The 19,972-nt window shown below is 41.5% G+C and overlaps 1 protein-coding gene across 10 annotated transcripts in view; it reads left to right on the top strand.

Moving 5' to 3' along the window:
- The window catches only part of MPDZ (multiple PDZ domain crumbs cell polarity complex component), a 117,179-nt gene extending 97,838 nt beyond the window's left edge, over nucleotides 1-19,341 (top strand). For all 10 annotated transcript variants that reach the window (XM_069961962.1, XM_069961964.1, XM_069961960.1 and 7 more), the window contains 5 exons: nucleotides 992-1,114; nucleotides 8,151-8,255; nucleotides 9,703-9,815; nucleotides 13,382-13,505; nucleotides 13,932-19,341. In XM_069961962.1, coding sequence (XP_069818063.1) covers nucleotides 992-1,114; nucleotides 8,151-8,255; nucleotides 9,703-9,815; nucleotides 13,382-13,505; nucleotides 13,932-14,078 — 612 coding nt within the window. In that variant the 3' untranslated portion in view covers nucleotides 14,079-19,341. The remainder of the gene's footprint in view (nucleotides 1-991; nucleotides 1,115-8,150; nucleotides 8,256-9,702; nucleotides 9,816-13,381; nucleotides 13,506-13,931) is intronic.
- Nucleotides 19,342-19,972: the final 631 nt, after the last annotated feature.

The raw sequence follows: 19,972 nt of genomic DNA, 5'->3' as shown, positions 1-19,972 counted from the left end.
TAGGCACATAGGCCCCGCACCCTCGACTATTGGAACAGGCTGACCAGAAAGTTTAGGCCCCACCCTCTCTAGGTCGGCCCATACCAGTGCCCGTCAAGAGGGTGGGGCCTATGCTGCAATGACGTCACGGAGGGGTGGGGCCAATGGTGGTGCCGTGGACGGGGCTAAGTAGCGCTGTTGCCGTAAAGCCCCGCCCACTTAGTACAATCTGCAGTTGATAAAAGATCACTTTTTACTGGAACAAGCACCATGACTTATGATATAAGGTATGAAGGTATGAAAACTGCTATATTTACCTTTTACACCTGTCTAGAGAAGTCAGAATGCAAAAAGGGGGTGACAGTGTTTAGCACTCAAAACTTAATCAATTCACCGTTCCTAGAGGCACTGTCACGAAAATAAACTTTTGATTTGTCAGGTTCTGAGTGTTCAGACCACTAACCAATTGGAGAATGAGCCGGGAGAAGTCACGCTCAGTGTAGTCCTTACCCAACTCTGTGTCTTGTGGCAAGATGGCCGCATAATGCAAGTCTATGGGGCACGTCTCCTCACATAGACACAGAGCAGGGAGAGGATCACGTGGCAGTGCTGTCGTCTTCCCACTCATTCCTCCGAAGACTCAATTCCTCAGTTCACGTGCAGTTTGCATGCCACCGAGGCTAAAATATAGATAAACACGTCAGAAGTTTATTTTCATAACAGGTACACTTTAAAGTGTACATATCATTCTGTGAGGGCAGCAGCATACACAAATATCCCACAGGTATGCTGGCAGAGTGGTGATGAGCAGTCTTGGATTGGGACGGGGATCAGCCGAGCGCTGCTGTCACTTAGTTTTAGCCATTAATGGGGTCTGTGCACCCAGACCACCACTGATTGGGGGAAAAAAAATATATATATATATATATATATATATATATATATATATATTTGTTTCTAATGAGCTTTATATATTTCAAGGTTGTCCTTACTACCTCTGTAATTTTTGCAGGGCCCTTCAGATTCTCTAGGTATCAGCATTGCTGGTGGAGTTGGCAGCCCTCTCGGAGATGTACCAATTTTTATAGCCATGATGCATGCAAATGGAGTGGTGGCCCAAACACAGAAACTAAGGGTATGTGCAAACAACTGGTTCGTCATTCAGTGAATAGTTAGATCTCATCTGTATAATTAATAGTAGGATGTTTTAAAGACATGTTAATTTTTTTTTGTAAACTTCAAGGCACACTGGCTACTGTGCTCTTTCTCTCTGTCTGTGCGTGTCTCTCTCTCTCTCTCTCTGTCGTACAGTTTTTAAATGTGCAATGTCACTTACAAAAACTTTTTACATGTTCACAACACGTCCGGCATTTTGATTGGTTGAAGTCTGGGTATTCAGACCCTTGCTGATCATTAGAGTCAGGAAAGGCCTAGGGCTCACTAGCCTTACCATCTCACTGCGGGAAATGTTTCCATTGTAAGGGTCCTATTCCACGGGCCGAGGAGGGCCCGATCAACGATGTAAACGAGCGGCGATCTGCTAGTCAGCTGACAGGCCACACTCAGCCAATCACAGGCCGCGGCGGTCCCGGCCTGTGATTGGCTGAGCGCTCCATCAGCTGACCGGCAATTCAGAAGATAGAGCGCGCGGGACCCTGGGATGAAGACAGCGCGGAGAAGCCTGGACAGGTAATGTATTGCTGCTGCTGTCAAATCGTCGGTTGCCCGCCGCACACCGCTATTCAACCGTATCGATGCGCGGTGGGGGAACGATGATTTTAGGTCTGGCCCTAAATGAACGATCAGCCGATGACACGATCATCGGCTGATCGTTCTCTTTATTTCACCGAACGATTATCGGCCGAATCGGGCCAAATGGGGCTGATCCGGCCGATTATCGTTACTGTGGAATAGTGCCCTAAGTCTGTGGAGATCATCTCCTGCAGCGATATGGAGATGATAGCAACCTGGGTAATGAAGTACTTAGCCAAGCGATTCTCTTAGACACCAGACCCGACTGGCCAAAACTGACAGGGACACTTTAACCTTCTAAAAAAGGGGTGTTTGTATTAGTAAATTATTGTATTTGTAACACTTGATTTACTCATGGTTTTGATCAACTTAAAGGAGTTATCCGGCTATGCCAAACAATAACTATAACAATAAGAAGCTATACTTACCTCACCGCCCTTCCCTGGGGTCCTCTAATGGGTCACCCGTATTCCCCGAGACGATCCCACCCCACTTCCAAGACGGACTCATCTCAGGGCGGACAGCCTGCTCAGCCAATCACTGGTTGATTATCTTTTTTACTTACTTCTAACCTTATAGCTATTGTTTGCATAGCCAGATAACAGTCGGATGGCTATCCGATGGCAAGGTTATTTAGGAACAATTCTATCTAAATGTATACAAAACCATACATCAAGATAGCAAGGTAGTAAAAGTAGTAACTATTAAAGAGGAGTATATATTTTTCCACAAAGATAAAGCTCACCTTACCATATTAACATGATGTGCACCTCAAAAGGATAGTATTTCGCTGGTTTCTGTTTCGGTTTGACTTGCATTTTTTTAATGCATTTGTTGACGGTATCAGGTACTACATTGAGCAAACATATAACAAGCTGCAACTGTAAAAAAAATGCTTAGAATAGTCCGTGCATTCCTTAAGCAACTACCTGCCAGTCCTGTCCATAGAACACAAGATGATGAAAAACACACAGATGCAAAAACAAACAAACAAAACACTGAGTTACAAATAAAATTATAAATTGTTTAATAGACATAATATAATCTTCATTGCCACATTGCAGCAGAAATAGATATGATGGGTTATTTACAATGCTGTCCTATAGTAAGATTGTTTGTTGCACACAGGGGCGGATTAACTTTACCATATGCCCCGGGCTGTTCACCAAGTCTGAGCCCCCCCTCCACCCTACTGTACATATGGTAGCACTAGCGTAGTGTTCGTAGTACAGGATAAATAATGTCATGCTGCCCTGATCTGTGCAAAATTGCGGTAAAAAGCATACATTTTTTTGCAAATCATGGCAGAACTGTAGCCAGTAACAATACTCTATTGAAAGAATAAGGCTATGTTCACACAACGTGAGAGACCGGCTGTTCCGTGACCACGGCCGGGTCACGGAATGGCCGGTCTCTGCACGGATCATCCCGGTCGGTACTGCAGTACCGGCCGGATGATCTTTTGGCCACAGGGTTCTGATGCGGGAGCATCAGCGCGTGCCCCCATCAGAACCTCCCACATGTTCACTGTGTGAACTGACAAGGTTTCCTACGGCCACAGAAAACTGACAAGTCAGTTATTTGCGGCGCAGCACGGGATCCTGGCCGGAGCGTATACAAAGTGTATACGCTCCGCCGGGATCCCAAAGCAGATAAGGCTATGTTCACAGGCGCATAAAGTACGGCCGTTGTTGCCGATATACGTAGTGTAAACATAGCCTAAGTTTGTTTTTCTGGCCATGGTCCCCACAGGAGCTCAGGGCCCCGGGCTACCACCCGAAAAGGACCTATTATAATCTGCTAATGGTTGCACATAGCAACCAACCAGGACTCAGCTTTCATTTTACCAGAGCAATAGGAGAAATAAAAGCTGTACTCTGGTTGCTGCGGGCATGAAAGAGACTCTTAGGACGTCTTGATAAATCCCCCCAAGAAGAAATTCCTTTTTGTGGAAATGCGAAACATGATCTACTTTTGTTTGCATAAACCCGGATTAATACCTTATAACAGGTTTACTGTAATGGACATCTTCTGGATGTAGTTAAAGGAGTTGGTAATTTTTTTTCATTTAAATTATTAAAATAAGGGCATCAATTAAGTAGATTACTGATGGATGGAAGGGCATGTGACCATAACAATAGTAAGCATCCTCCATAGCAATACACTGCATGCTAAAAACTAGGAGAGGTGAAAACGCCCGCTTGTCAGCTAATCGCACCTTCAGCCGCACCTTCTCTGTATAAACAGATGTTCACCAATAGCTTAATAGTTAAATGGCTCTACGATAAATCCTGCCCTATATAAGACAATGCATCTGTACACTGCCACACACCAGGCTGTGTAAAAGGGCCCTAAAGTGTATATATATAGACAGCTATCAGTCACCATATTGAATGGACAAATAACCACTTATCCAGCAACTTTTCCCACAAAGCTGTACATTAATCTGCTCAGCTCAGTTCCAACCTATTTCTGCAAACCATGGCAGTATGTAACAACAATAGAGACCTGACATCTCTCTGGACAACACAATCTCATTCCACTTCCTTTAGTGAAGTGACATTAATTAAAAACACCTTAAAGGGGCATTGTGGATAATATATTTATTTTTGCTTTATAAAAAATCAATCTCCTGTAAAATAGAAAAGAAATCTTACAGTTCACTTCCTCATTTCAGGAAGTAACATTTCAGTAAAAGCTATTTAGCTAACTGTGATTTGGCCACCAGATGGCAGTATATGTACAGATTAAATTCATTTATGACTTCATTCTCCCGTTTTTACAATGGCTTTACAAAGATAAAACGCTGCTGGATTGTTTCTGGTTTTCTTTGAAGTTCTGACTTTTACAAGCTTGGGGAAGCTCCTCCAGCTAAAGCGTCACTAAACTTGATACCTTGTGTTCTACTTTGTATACTTTGCTTCAGCATTCTGACACCTTGTTAAGACCTTTGAGGAATTCTCAAAGAACAATAGATAGAAAGGAAATATTTCAGGAAAAGTTAAACTGTGCTTGATTTCATATTAGACGTGTGTGAACAACGATGCCTAGAAACCTGTAAAACTGAGAAAAATGGTGAGTCACAGACAGTATTCTTATGCTTAGGATTAATTTGTAGATGACACTAGTCACATGTACAATCTAAATCCAATTGTAGTCTGGCCAACCTCAGTGCTAAAGTGGGGAGGGAGGTTTCTTTTACAGCATTACTGTCATAGAGACATTTCATAAAGCAATCCAACAGCACCATGGAGAAATATCCAGTAGGCCAAGTTAGATAAGATTGATGCCCACTAGGTCACCTACAATCCCAAATGAAAGGGGTTATCCAGTGCTACAAAAACATGGCCATTTTCTTTCAGAAACAACACGACTCTTGTCTCCAGTTCAGGTGCATCTTGCAATTAAGCTCCATTCACTTCAATGGAACTGAGCAGCAAAACCCCGCCCAAGCTGGAGACAAGAGCGGGGCTGTCTCTGGAAGAAAGTGGCCATGTTTTTGTAGCGCTGGATAACCCCTTGAAGGCTTGCTTAGATGTACAGCATCAAGAAAGTCCAACAGCATCCAGGGTAGTGAATAATCTTTAATGGTGCGTTCACACCTACAGGATCTGCAGCTGATTTTCTGCAGCAGATTTCATTTAAATAACTGAACACAGCATCAAATCTGCTGCAGATCTGCTGCAGATCCTGTAGGTGTGAACGCACCCTAAGGCTGGGTTCACACACAGTATATTTCAGGCTGTATTTGGTCCTCATGTCAGGTCCTCATAGCAACCAAAACCAGGAGTGGATTGAAAACACAGAAAGGCTCTGTCCACACAATGGTGAAATTGAGTGGATGGCCGTCATATAACGGTAAATAACGGCCATTATTTCAATACAGAAGCCATTGTATTAAGATAACAGAAAATATTTGCCATTAAATGGCGGCCATCCACTTGATTACAACAGTGTGTGAACAGAGCCTTTCTGTGTTTTCAATCCACTCCTGGTTTTGGTTGCTATACAGCCTCAAATATACAGCCTGAAATATACTGTGTGTGAACCCAGCCTAAATCTTTATTGCTTTCCCTAATACAGGTGAATAAAGTTTCAAGCCTGTTAGACCTTTATCCACCTGCTTGATAAAGACCTCTCGGGGTCTCTCACCTGTACTTCAGAATGCTGTGAAGATTTAGAGATTATTAAATACCCTGGATGCTGTTGGACTTCATGTACTGGGACCAGTCACCGGAGCCTATGAAAACACTTGCAGTACTAGATGTTGTAATAACCTTTTCTACCATATTGTGATAACAGATATAGGATAACAGATAAAAAATATATAGGCATCAGGGTGTAGATGGATACTGTGAAACTTCATAGCTACCATCAGGGCTGTGTGATCGCTTTGCACAGCCCCGATGTGAACAGAGGAAGAATTCTGCCTCCGTTCTGCGCTATACATGCTGCAGTTGCACTAAACGCAGTATCTATAAGGTAACTGCTCCAATCCGGCAGGGTTTCCACAGTTGTGGCGGATGCCCAGCTATCACAGCTAGGTCCTGCCATGGATGGAACTAGCGCAGTTTCTGTGCCCATTTCACCCGAGGACGTAACTGCAAAGCAAAAATTGACATACAGATATGTGCTTTAGCCTGAATGGGGGTTAATAAATGCTTGGAAATATGTTTCATTTAACACAAACATAATGCATCACTATAGATCTAGGGGGGGATTTACCAAAGGTGTAAAATATACACTGGTGTAAGCTGCCCACAGCAACCAATCACAGCTTAGCTTTCATTTTACCACAGCTGAAAGCTGAGCTGTGATTGGTTGCTATAGACAATTTTGTGGGACCACTCCTTTAACCTCTTAACGACATTGGGCGTAAATTTACGCCCTGATGCCGGTAAGGGAGTTCAGAGCGGGGCCGCGCGGCGACCCCGCTCTGAACCGCGGCGGTCCCGGGTGCCACTTGTAGCCCGGGACCGCTGGTATTAGCGGGCACGGTCCGATCGCCGTGCCCGCTAATACAGTTATCAGATGCAGCTGTCAAACATGACAGCTGCATCCGATTACCGTTTGCAGCGTCATCCCTGGTGTCTAGTGGGGAGATCGCTCCTCCGGGATGTTATACCGGAGGAGCGATCTCCGTAACTGATGCCAGCCGGGGACGCGTCCAAGATGGCGCCGTCCCCGGCTCGGCACTCGTTTGTTTCCGGCTACAGCAGCCGAAAGCAAACGAGTGCCGATCTCATGGATCTCTGCAGCATATCTATGCTGCAGAGATCTCAATGAGAGATCAAAGCACTTATACTAGAAGTCCCCCAGGGGGGCTTCTAGTATAAGTGTAAAAGTAAAAAAAAAAGTGTCATTATTAGTAAAAAGCCCCCTCCCCTAATAAAAGTCAGAATCACCCCCCTTTTCCCAGGTTATAAATAAAAGTAAATAAATAAATAAATAAACATGTTTGCTATCGCCGCATGCGTAATCGCCCAAACTAATAATTAATCACATTCCTGATCTCGCACGGTAAACGGTGTCAGCGCAAAAAAATCCCAAAGTGCAAAATTGCGCATTTTTGGTCGCATCAAATCCAGAAAAATTGTAATAAAAAGCAATCAAAAAGTCGTATATGCGCAATCAAGGTACCGATAGAAAGAACATATCATGGCGCAAAAAATGACACCTCACACAGCCCCATAGACCAAAGGATAAAAGCACTATAAGCCTGGGAATGGAGCGATTTTAAGTGACGTATATTTGTTGACAATGGTTTAAATTTTTTACAGGCCATCAGATACAATATAAGTTATACATGTTATATATCGTTTTAATCGTAACGACTTGAGGAACATATATAACAAGACAGTTTTACCCCAGGGCGAATGGCGTAAAAACACATTTCCCCCAAATAAACAAAATGCGTTTTGTTTTTTTTTCAATTTCACCACACTTTGAATTTTTTTCTGGTTTCGCAGTGTACTTTATGCAAAAATTCAGCCTGTCATTGCAAAGTACAATTAGTGACGCAAAAAATAAGGGCTCATGTGGGTCTCTAGGTGGAAAAATGCAAGTGCTATGGCCTTTTAAGCACAAGGAGGAAAAACCGAAAACACAAAAATCGAAATTGGCTCTGTCCTTAAGGGGTTAAGCTATAAATGTTGGCCATTTGTATATGGGTGTCTCTTCCATCACATTATTCTGATTATTAACACCGAAAACCTTAACATTGGGAAACTAGATGATGGTAAATATACCTAACTATATTTGTTCACAACTCTGTGATTCCCGTCTACAATACTCTTGTAGTACTAGTAGTAGTAATAATAATAATATGTATATTGTTCCTATGGTCACCTGACACTGTGTGGAGAACTCTTTGTCCCTTCATTGTAACCACCTTTTATGATTTCTTTTCTTCCATAAAGGTTGGTGACAGGATTGTTAGTATTTGTGGGACATCGACTGAAGGAATGACTCACTCCCAGGCTGTCAACCTCCTGAAGAATGCCACAGGCACGATGGAGCTGCAGGTAACAGCGTTCAGCATTGTATAATGCTATTCATGCATGTCCTCTTAATCCATTGTCAAAATAAGCCCTGCTTCCTCATGTATTAACAATGGAGCTATATAACCCTTCACTTTTTAAATATTTAGAAAGACCTAAGGTTATTTCAGAAACCTACATTACAGTTTTAAGGTTAAAAGTGCACATTTTTCTGATGGCCTGGATGATGACTTACTGTACTCTCAGTAGTGTATACAGAGCAGGAAGGGGGGGGGGGGTTCTTAGTAAAATATTCTCTGTACACTCTTTCGTTGACAGTACTCAGACACCACCTTTTCACTTTAAAGAGATACTCCTGCGAAAATCTTTTTCTTTCAGATGAAGTGGTTTCAGAAAGTTAAGATTTGTAATTTACTTCTTTAAAAAAAACTCAAGTCTTCCAGTACTTATCAGCTACTGTGTGTGCTGCAGAAAGTGGTGTATTCTTTCCAGCCTGACACAGTGCTCTCTGCTGCCACCTCTGTCAGAGACAGACATTATCCAGAGCAGTAACAAATCCCCATAGTAAACATCTACTGCTCTGGACAGTTCCTGACAGAGGTGGCAGCAGAGAGCACTGTTTGCAGTCCCTTTACATGACATGAGAAATCGGGTGGCAGGGCTGCACATGCAATCTTAGTTTCAATGGATGCACGAATGAACAGATATACATATATCCATGCTGTCAGTTTGCTCAACACACAGCAGTTGCATACATACTTAGTGTGCTGCGGCTTGTGATCCGGCATCCTCTTCACCACCTCTCTCATTCAGCTGCTGTCTTCAGGCCCACCTACTCCCGCTGTCAATCATTCTGGAGGAGGCAGGGCCTGAAGACAGTGGCTGGATGGGAGAGGCGGTGAAGAGGATGCTGGATCACAAACCACACACTAGATAAGCATGTACCACTGTGTGATCTGGAAACTGACTGAACAGATTTATGTATAGTCGTGCTGTAAGTTTGCTTTTTATCGTTATTGACCTTACATCCCCTGTTTACACTGGATGATGATTGGCCAATGACGAGAAATTTTGAAGCCTGCTCTAAATGAACGATTGGGCATTTTCCCAGTCCTCAGCTGGCATGTTGTTGATAATCAGCCCATGTAAAAGGCCCATTACAGCAGCAGCAGTGACAACAGTTTCCCTTTCTATTCAGCAGTTGTACGCCCCACTCCTGGCTGCTGGTAGAAATACAAGATTGGCTATTTCATTTTTAATTGCTTAATTGAAGTTGAAAAATATACTGTCAAAAAATGTTTTGTTTTGTTTTTGTTATAGTAATTAGTTTAAAAGAATAAAAATCTGATGGAAGTGTCTCACATGTTTTGTTTATGTATTGTACATTTTTAAATTTAATTGGATATTATTTTTACTACAATTTTTTTGGTCAAACATTGTAAAGTGCATTTATGTAAATTTCAAATCTCAGGTGGTGGCTGGAGGAGACGTGAGTGTGGTCACTGGTCAACAACAGGAACACGTGGGCACTGCAGTCAGCATTTCTGGTCTTGCCTCAAGCAGTATCTTGCAAGATGATTTGGGGTAGGTTTTATTTCCTCCAGAACAGCACCATTCTTTTAATAACAATAATGTTTATTTATATAACGTCAACAAATTCTGCAGCTCTCTACAATTCTTCGGGTACATAACAGATAGTCAGACATTACAGAATTTTAACTAGTAATGAACTATAGGAATCTTGCAATTCTATCAGCTATTTTGCACCTATTATTTGTAATGTGTTGGATTTATGAACTTGTATCTGAGGTGACCTCCTTACATTCCTTACTGTCAGCGTGGCCCACGTAATTTATGATTTTTTTTTCCCATCCCCACATAAAGTTGCTGATCACTGTTTATACAAAATTATTAAATGAATCTGCCTATGATCATCACAGACAGAATAACAATAAAAGATAAAATTACTAGAAGCAAAAAACAGAGGATCCTTCACTGATAGGATGTGATGGGGCAGCATTGTCACTACACAATGAATGTTACAGAGAGCATGCCATGAACACTCTCCCTTAGAAGTCAGTCCTGTCCATGTGACTGCTGTAAAGTATACACCGATCAGTCATAAAATAACATCACAATAAAGCTCAGGTCCATATCACTCAGCCCGATATGCTGGGTAAGCCTAAAGACATCTCGATTATTAGCTGTCTCATCTTGGCAAGTGATTGGCTGAGCGAGCTGTCGCTGCAGAAACTGGTTTTGAGATGTCAGTAACAGGGAGAGCTTGTTTTTGCTTTTGTTTTTCCAGGGGAGTGTGGACAGGTAAGTATACATCTTATTATTTTCTTTATCCTTTCACCAGCGATCAGCCACGTATCACCTATTACCCAGAGGAATGCGCTGCTGGCGGCTGATGTTTTTTTTAACATGTTGAAAGACGACTATCAACTGTTGATCGGCTCCTTGGCTGATTGTTGTCTTTATCACACAGGGTGGTATCTGCCCGATTGTGCAGATAATCGTCCTGTGTAATAGGGCCCTTAGTGTCCCTGTCATTTAACAAGACATTTGACATGTCACAGAGACATCGCCTTAAATGCAAAAGTCCCACAGCACCAGAGAGTCTGTGTGTCCTGTGTGTAGCAGGCTGATCCCAGATTGAGGCTTTGTAACATCGAAGAAGACAGAATCCAATGTCATCCATATAGAGTGCAAATCCTCAACAAGTTTATTTAACCCTTTCCTGCACAAGGACGTTCAGAGCAGGGACGTGCGGCGACCCCGCTCTGAACCGCGGCGGTCCCGGGTGCCGCTTGTAGCCCGGGACCGCCGGTATTAGCGGGCACGGTCCGATCGCCGTGCCCGCTAATACAGTAATCAGATGCAGCTGTCAAACATGACAGCTGCATCTGATTACCGGATTCAGCTTATCCCTGGTGTCTAGTGGCGGAGATCGCTCCTCCAGGACGTTATCCCGGAGGAGCGATCACTGTGTGTGCTGCCGGCCGAGGACCGCTCCAAGATGGCGCCGTCCCCGGCTCGGCACTCGTTTACTTCCGGCTGCAGCAGCCGGAGGTAAACGAGTGCCTATCTCATGGATCTCTGCAGCATATCTATGCTGTAGAGATCTCTATGAGAGATCAGTGCACTTGTACTAGAAGTCCCCAGGGGGGCTTCTAGTATAAGTGTTAAAGTAAAAAAAGTGTTGTTGTCAATAAAAAGCCCCCTCCCCTAATAAAAGTCTGAATCACCCCCCTTTTCCCAGGTTATAAATAAAAGTAAACAATTAAACAAACATGTTTGCTATCGCCGCGTGCGTAATCGCCCGAACTATTAATTAATCACATTCCTGATCTCGCACAGTAAATGGCGTAAGCGCAAAAAAATCCCAAAGTGCAAAATTGCGCATTTTTGGTCGCATCAAATCCAGAAAAAATGTAATAAAAAGCGATCAAAAAGTCGTATATGCGCAATCAAGGTATCGATAGGAAGTAAACATGATGGCGCAAAAAATGACAGCTCACACAGCCCCATAGACCAAAGGATAAAAGCGCTATAAGCCTGGGAATGGAGCGATTTTAAGGAACGTATATTTGTTAACAATGGTTTGAATTTTTTACAGGCCATCACATAATATAAGTTATACATGTTATAAATCGTTTTAATCGTAACGACTTGAGGAACATGCATAACAAGTCAGTTTTACCCCAGGGCGAACGGCGTAAAAACACATTTCCCCCAAATAAAAGAAATGCGGGTTTTTTTTTTCAATTTCACCACACTTTGAATTTTTTTCTGGTCTCGCAGTGTACTTTATACAAAAATTCAGCCTGTCATTGCAAAGTACAATTAGTGACGCAAAAAATAAGGGCTCATGTGGGTCTCTAGGTGGAAAAATGCAAGTGCTATAGCCTTTTATGCACAAGAAGGAAAAACCGAAAAGGCAAAAACGAAAATTAGCCTGGTCCCGAAGGGGTTAAGAAGCCAAGAAGTGATGTACACTTAGCTCTAAACATCAGCTATTGTGAATTGTGTCATATCTGTACAGTGGGGTCACCTTTCACTATACAGTGGTGCCTTGGATTACGAGCATAATTCGTTCCGGGACTGTGCTTGTAATCCAAATCCACTCTTAAACCAAAGCAATTTTTCCCATAAGAAATCACTGAAATGCAGACAATTGGTTCCACACCCCAAAAATAGTGAATTTATATTCTGAATAACATGTAAAACAAATGAAACAAACATTTAAAAACAGCTGAATATGTCCCATTATAAGTTACTGTACAGTATGGAAATCAGCATGTGGTGTATAATATATTATAGCGTAAGTGCAGAAACCTGAAAAACAGCCGCAATTTGTAGATACAGAATGGAACTGCAGATGCCCATAATGCAGGAGCGTAGTACAACAGGCTCGAATAGAGAAGGAGGGCTGCTGTTAGAGGTCTGTGTGGTTACATGACAGCAATGGGAAAGGGGGTATTTTCAGCATGGACCAATCAGAACTGACAGAGACTGCAGGGAGCATGAAGGAATGAGCAGGACATATGTGGGCACAGTATAGCAGCGCTCTCTGTCCCGGGAGAGAGAGGTTACAGCTATGGAGAGATTACCTCCACAGTCCTGTCCCCTGATGTAGGCCCCAACCTAAAGTGGATCTGCTATGATTTGGAAGGTGAGGGAGACTTCCTGGGTCAGAGTACAGTGCTGTAGACCCCACTGTGCATGCCAAGCCCCTCCCCCACTCGCCCTCCCGCCCAGTACAGGGAGCTCTTAAACCAAAACAATGCTCTTAAACCAAGTCACAATTTTAAAAAACTGTGAGCTCTTAAACCAAAACGCTCTTAAACCAAGTTACTCTTAAACCAAGGTACCACTGTACTTCTGTCTGTGATGGTAGTGTGCGGACTGCTGAAAAGTGATCTGTACAAAACAAAAAGTGATCTGCTGATTATTAGGCCTTGTGGCCAGAATAAAAACTGCAAGGTTTCAGGAACATTTTATATTATGGATAGTTCAATGAAAATTTAGAAAAATATCAAAATTCCTTTAAAAAAATGTATGTTTTGTGTTCTATATTATTCTTGGATTATGAATAATGTGTTGAACCTGCCTTCTCTAATTCTAATCTGCATTTTTTATATTAGACCTCCTCAGTATAAGACAATCATTCTTGAACGGGGACCAGACGGACTTGGTTTCAGTATTGTCGGAGGTTATGGAAGTCCACATGGTGACCTCCCCATCTATGTGAAGACTGTTTTTAGCAAGGTAAATAATAATTAATCATTTTATTCATATAGCGCCGACCTATTCTGCTGCACTTTACAATTCTGGGGGGGTACATAGATTGAAAAACTCAGGCATTGCAGATATGCATATGTAACTATCAAGGCGCTGCTCACACATTTTATTCATGGTCTCCATACCTGTGTGAAAACCTGGTACCTGATCAGGAGCAGTATAGATTGTATAGGTAAACAAAAGTCACAATGATAATCTAAAAATCAAGAAGCGGAGTTAGATGTATGGCTTGGGATGGGTCATGTGCTGCATCCACAGACTATCGGAGGACCGCTATGCTATGGCCGATCATTTAGTTTTCTTTATCCACAAGTCAGAATGTTCCCTAGTTTTGTGCCTGTATTCCTGTACAGCTATACGACAGCTTCACTACCTTTTTTCTTTTCTCTCCAGGGAGCAGCGTCAGAGGACGGTCGCCTGAATAGAGGGGACCAGATCATTGCTGTGAATGGACAGAGTCTAGAAGGTGTGACTCATGAGGAAGCAGTTGCTATTCTGAAGAGGACAAAGGGAACAGTCACTCTCACTGTGCTGTCCTGACCCCATGGCTAGTCTATCACTACCCTTAGGGTGCATTTGTGTGTCAGCTTCACTTTCCCCTGTGAAAGTACATAAAGCAGTAGGGCTCATACTATAGGTCAGCTGGGTGTCTGGGAGAATGTTTGCCTAGCTGCTGTCATTTACCACACGCCGATTTACATTGTAGGGACAAATGAATATGTTACAGCCTATTCAGCTGACTTGTGTGCTCTTCTCCTGAGGGATTCCTGCAGGCCAAGTCTCAGTGGCTCTTTTTTTAGCCACAAAGGAAGTATTTTAGTAGTGTAAATCTACTGTGTTTATCACAATTGTGAGAGGAGCTTGGAACTTGGCAACACAAAAGGTTAAGAAAATGGCTTTCTCTTAAAAAGCAAAAATTCTGTAGGTTACTTCTTACTTTTTATTTTGTTTTTACTATGCTTACGTGTCTTTTGTATCACCGCTTTGCTGCTATATAGCCCATGAACAAATGAATGTTTTGTGTTTTTGTGTCTGTTTTTACACTGGAAAAAAATGAGATTTATTTTACCATAGTTTAATTATAATGTCTAACCTAACCTATATAATTTTACATAGTTGTTACACAAGGATGTATTCTTATGGTATAAAACTAGAGACTCAGCTCACCACTCCCGATTGAACCTGTATTTGAAAGAAGGTGATCCCAAATGATGCATGACACCGATTATACCAGGCGTCAGGGAAACTACACTAAAGAAGGTATAGTCTAGCACTCATGCTAAAATAAAAACTAACTTTATTCAGCTCCACATATTAAAAGTGTTGTCCTTACAGTGTAGTGTTTAGGTAAATGGCCGTGGGGGGGAGAAGAATGGTGATTAAAAACCATAACCCTTGCCGCCACAAGGATTATACAGCTATAGGCCTGATGTGCAGCCACTTCCAGGTTCAGTGAGGTGACATTGTGTCCTGCTTTAGCTGGGTTCACACTGCATTTTTGCAATCGTCTTTTTTTCTCATCCATTTTTTTGCAAAAAACTGATGCATTTCTGTGCATCCGTTTTTCCATTAACTTCTATTATAAAAGAACAGATCAAAACGGACACAAAAATGAGGTTGACTACTAATGGAAGTCAATGCAAAAACTGATAAAAAAAACATTGTACACAAATACATCCATTTTTTTTACGTTTTTTGCTAAAAAAAGAATGAAAAAAACATATTGCAAAAAACGCAGTGTGAACCCAGCCTTATTGTTTTTTTATCACCCCCACCTCAGGCATATATCTCCCTGGACAACTTCTTTTAAAACATCATCCTAGGGAATCTCGCTTACATGTTTCCAATCAGACTGATTGAATTATATTTGGAAACAGTAATAGGCACAAGCATTTTTAAGGATCTAAATGGCTTATATTTTGAATTTGAATTTGATAATTCTAAATTCTCCAACACAGATTTAGTTCTGATATTACTCATGTTTCCTCTGTACTGGGAGTCTGCTATGCAGATGTTGATAATTTAAAGCAAGCAGATTTCAGTGGCTTCACTAAATCCAAGCTGGATATTGTGGTTTAATCCCACAAGTAATGTAGTATTCTTTAAGAGAACCAATCAGTATCGTACTGATATAGCTCCCAGCTGCAGCAAATTGAACTCCTACACAGCTCCCCTACTATAGCTGTCGGGTTTTCGTCCGTGAGTGTAGTTTGTGGGAAAACGTCTTTTATTCTAGCGTGCAAGGAAGGGAGAGAGGCGGGAACTAGTCATCTGGACGGGGACCAGGTGGTAACTAAACATGTTCGCTGCCTGTCATGGTCTCGCTGCCTGTCAATCATCCCCGAAGAGTGTGCTGACAGGCAGAGAGCCGTGACTAGTTACCGCCTGGTTTTCTTCCAGATAACTAGTTCTTACTTCTCTCCCTGCCTCTCACACCAGAATAAAAGTGCTGATTGAATTCCTTTAAAGGGTTTTACTGAGCAAATCTAATACTCTGCAGTATGCTTTTATTAAGCAAAAAAGAGTATACCAATGTGATCACTTTTTTCTATTAACAATGTAAATAGGATATATGAAGGAAATGTTGGAACTTGGTAAATGTGCTTTTTGCTCATTAAAAGTTATTTTCTTAGCAACAAAAAAAAAGAAAAAATACAAAACAAAAAAGCTTTCAGTCTTAAAAATTGAAAGTCTGTGCAATGACGGCAGAAGGATGTCTGCACCTACACACTGTGTGGTTATGCAGCAGACAACACTTGGAGCCGTTCTGCCTGGCAATGTCAGATCACTAGTGTCATTTGTTAAGAGTCTGACTTCTCTGGGGAACAATCACAATCTTTGTACTGTGCGTTAGGGAATGTCAAGGATTTACACATATCTTATCGGAAACGCCTAACACTAACCTTCATTCCCTGAATGTCTTAGCCTGTGGGCTTCTTTCTCTCAAACATTATGAAATAACTTAAAGCCTAAAATCTATAGACACTATAGGTGTACCTCTGTGTTCGTCATAACTTTATTGTTGGCATATAAAGCACTCTGTAGTTAAGGGGAAAAAAGTGAAAAAACACTCCTCTCCCACAATGTCCAACATAAAAAAACACAACATACTTTCGTAAACTAGATAAAAATAAAATGTTCAGATGCAATATTTTTCTTTTTTATGGAACGTCAGACTTTTTCCTAATTTACAGCTCCTTGTGATCTAGAGCTCCAGCTCCCCTGCATAGAAATAACACTGAAAGCAGTAATATTACTCTAACACTTTGGACCTATTGGGTCACAGGCTGCTTACTGACTCCATATTCGTGGGGAGAATTGTCTTCTTTACTTTGCGTAGATCAACTAAAGGAGAACTATAGACTATTTGCCTATAGACTATAAGTGCAATATTTACATATTTAATTACTGTAGGTTTGTACTATATACATTAACTGTATGTGAAACCTATTGAGTATTATCTAACTATAGAAACAGTTAAAGGGGGTATTCCCACCTTCACAATCATGCCCCATAGTAGCAGCTTTAAAAAACATTCATCTTTGCAGAATTGCATGTGTCCAAACATTGAATTTCCTCTCTCCGTCTTCATAAATCTCATCTGAGTTTTGCTTGTTGTCCCCGGTTATGTCCCTCAGTAGTCCTTCATCTAGGAGGACAAGCATGGCAACTACTTCCTCAACACTGTTTGCCCTGTAGTAGCAGTTCTTCGCCTTCAGCGATGCTTGCTATGTGGCAACCAAAGTTTCCATGTTTGCTTTGTCTTCCTTGTTGGACCATCCATTTTTCTACCAGTGTAGGGACAATGTCAGGGAGCCAAAGGGTACTAACTAAGAACACGTAGGAGGGGAGTGAAGGCACAGTTAGTGGGATTTTCTTTAACTCCCCAGATATTTAGCCTTGAACAAAAAAAGGAGGATGTTTCCCTTTGGGAAAGGTGCATAGAAGTCTCCAGAGACTCTCAGGGTAATGGTAAATGGTTGTCGAGGGACCAAATATTACATCACGGATGTATATTCAGTTTACTTTTCTTTCAGATTTTTTCTTTTAGTAGTGTAGCACACACAAAATATATAATGTAATTTAGCTATTACAGTTATTTTCCCAACATCAAACAGTTCTTTAACACTTTGGAAATGGTGTACTAACTTATCATACGTTAAATCCATGCAGAATATTATAAGTATGTAACATAACATATGTAACAAGTATGTAACATATAACATATTATAAATATGTTCATGTTGAATCTTGAAAGGCCCATAGAATTTTTTTTGGAGCCGTTCCGTTCCATGTGCCTCTGATTTTACACTGTCACACATTACCAAGGGTATTCTCTCCTTAGCATTAGGAATAGGGTGCCTTATAAAGGCAACAATCTCCGGGGCACAGCACCATACTGTGAAACTGCAGTAGAGAGTCTGTGCAACCTGCTTAAGAAATTGTTGCTTGCATGAGCCCTATGTTCTGAGCAGTCTCATTAAACCATGTATTACGGTACTATGAGTTTTTAGAATGTGTGGTACATCACAAAGCTGAGTAAAAATACTATGCAAGTGTTGATGTCTCCCCTTCAATATCTTTATAGCTTTGTTTGCTGATATCGAGCTACAAATTGCTTCCTTAGATATAGATTTATAGTGAGTCTGTCACATGAAAAATCAGTCTCCAAAAACTGACAGTGTTACATAGGTTTCAAGGAAAGGATACCGATATTACCTGCATTTAAATGTTTGTGTCTATAATCCAGTAAAATACACAGTTTTATGTGGCATTGAAATGTCAAAGAGGTGTGGCCCAGGGTCTGAATTCCCATTGGTGTGCTGCACCTCTCCACCCCCAATCCCCGGCATGGCTGCCGGTGCCAAGCCCTGTTGGAATCTATGCATTTGCTGTAGCTTTGGATTACAGCACCACCAATGATAAAGGCAGAGAAATCACAAAGTTTTAGCAGGGCTTTGCACCGGAAGCCTAGCTCTGCCTCTCTATCACCCAGGGAAAGGACGGGAAATGAGAGTGGAGAGGCTCTGCAGACCCATGACACTCCTGATTCTCCGCTATGCCTTTTTTGCCACTTCAACTAGTGATGTTTGGGTCATTTTCCAAGCATACCCACGTTTTGGCTAAGAATGAAAAGCGTGGTTTGCACTGAAATTAAAAGAGCCTGTGGCAATCTAAGCAGGAATATATCTGCATGCAGTTTTGACAGTTTCCCGATGTATCAGTGCCTCAGAGACACAAATCGTAGCGTGAACCCAACCTATGGGGGAATCCATCTGTTGTATGTGATATACTTGTCCTGTAAGTAACTATATCCAAACAACCATACTGTGTTAATAATTCTTCCATAATGCATTTAAAATGTAAAGAACACTCCAGCGTAAACTAGTTTCCAGCAAATGATAATTCCACATCATCTTGCTGTTGTGAAGATATGGCTTTGTCACATTACAGAGGGTTTGTAACTTATATTCCTATACTGTACACTGCCAACCAATGAGAGGACGATAGCAGTTGGAATGTTCTTTTTTTCCATAGGGGTGGGAGTGGGTAAACCAGCAGGGGTATTATGTCTCCCTAGTGGAGATTTGACGTTACAATACCTGTGATTTTTTTTTTTTCTTTTTAGAAATGGATTTTATTACTGCACATATAAGTCCTGTTTATTCTATGTTATATTACACACATTCTTTAGTTGTCACTTTAAACATTTGTAGAGAAAAAATTGTACAGATATTTTCATACTACTGTCATGGTAAGATCACGGTTTGCTTTATTTAGATAACAATAAAGATACTATTAGACCTGGTGTTTCTGTGGTCTGATTATTATTTTTTGTTCATGTGAAGATATCATTCCAATTCACTCTTTAAAAATTAAAAATTTAATTACATCATTTTTATTATTTTTGGGGCTAGGAATTGACTAATGGCTTTGCATTCCGTGGTGGCTGTGGAAACGTCCTAAGCATCTGTGAGTTTTGTGCACAAGGCCTATTAGTAAGAATAGGATTGTGTTTGAAAGGTCCAATGTGTGGGCGCGAACGAGCAATGACCAACAAGATGAGCCCAGGTTTTCTCTGCTCTATCACGGCACAATTAATTGGGTGGCCATTAAAATGTATTTCTTCGGCTGCACATCACCTGTTTAGACATTAAGATGTGTAGCCGATAACTGTGATTTTACAGGCAGCACAAAAGGTGCAATCAGCTGGCAAGTGAGTGTTGCTTATTCCACGGTTGATCACTAGCCTTTTTACACAGGCAAATTATCTGGTAAGTGAGCATTTCTTAGGGCCTTAATGGGGCATTCCCCTATGGTAAAATACATACTGAATCAAACCCCCTCCTGAACACTAACATAACTGAACTGTTTCCTTCCCCCAGTTCTGAGCCTGCTGCTTTTGCTGACACAGAAAACTGTATGAGCTGTTC

This window comes from Dendropsophus ebraccatus, chromosome 3 (assembly GCF_027789765.1).
Source record: "Dendropsophus ebraccatus isolate aDenEbr1 chromosome 3, aDenEbr1.pat, whole genome shotgun sequence".
Classification (NCBI taxonomy): Eukaryota; Metazoa; Chordata; class Amphibia; order Anura; family Hylidae; genus Dendropsophus; species Dendropsophus ebraccatus.
This window is presented reverse-complemented; position numbering and strand designations above follow the sequence as displayed.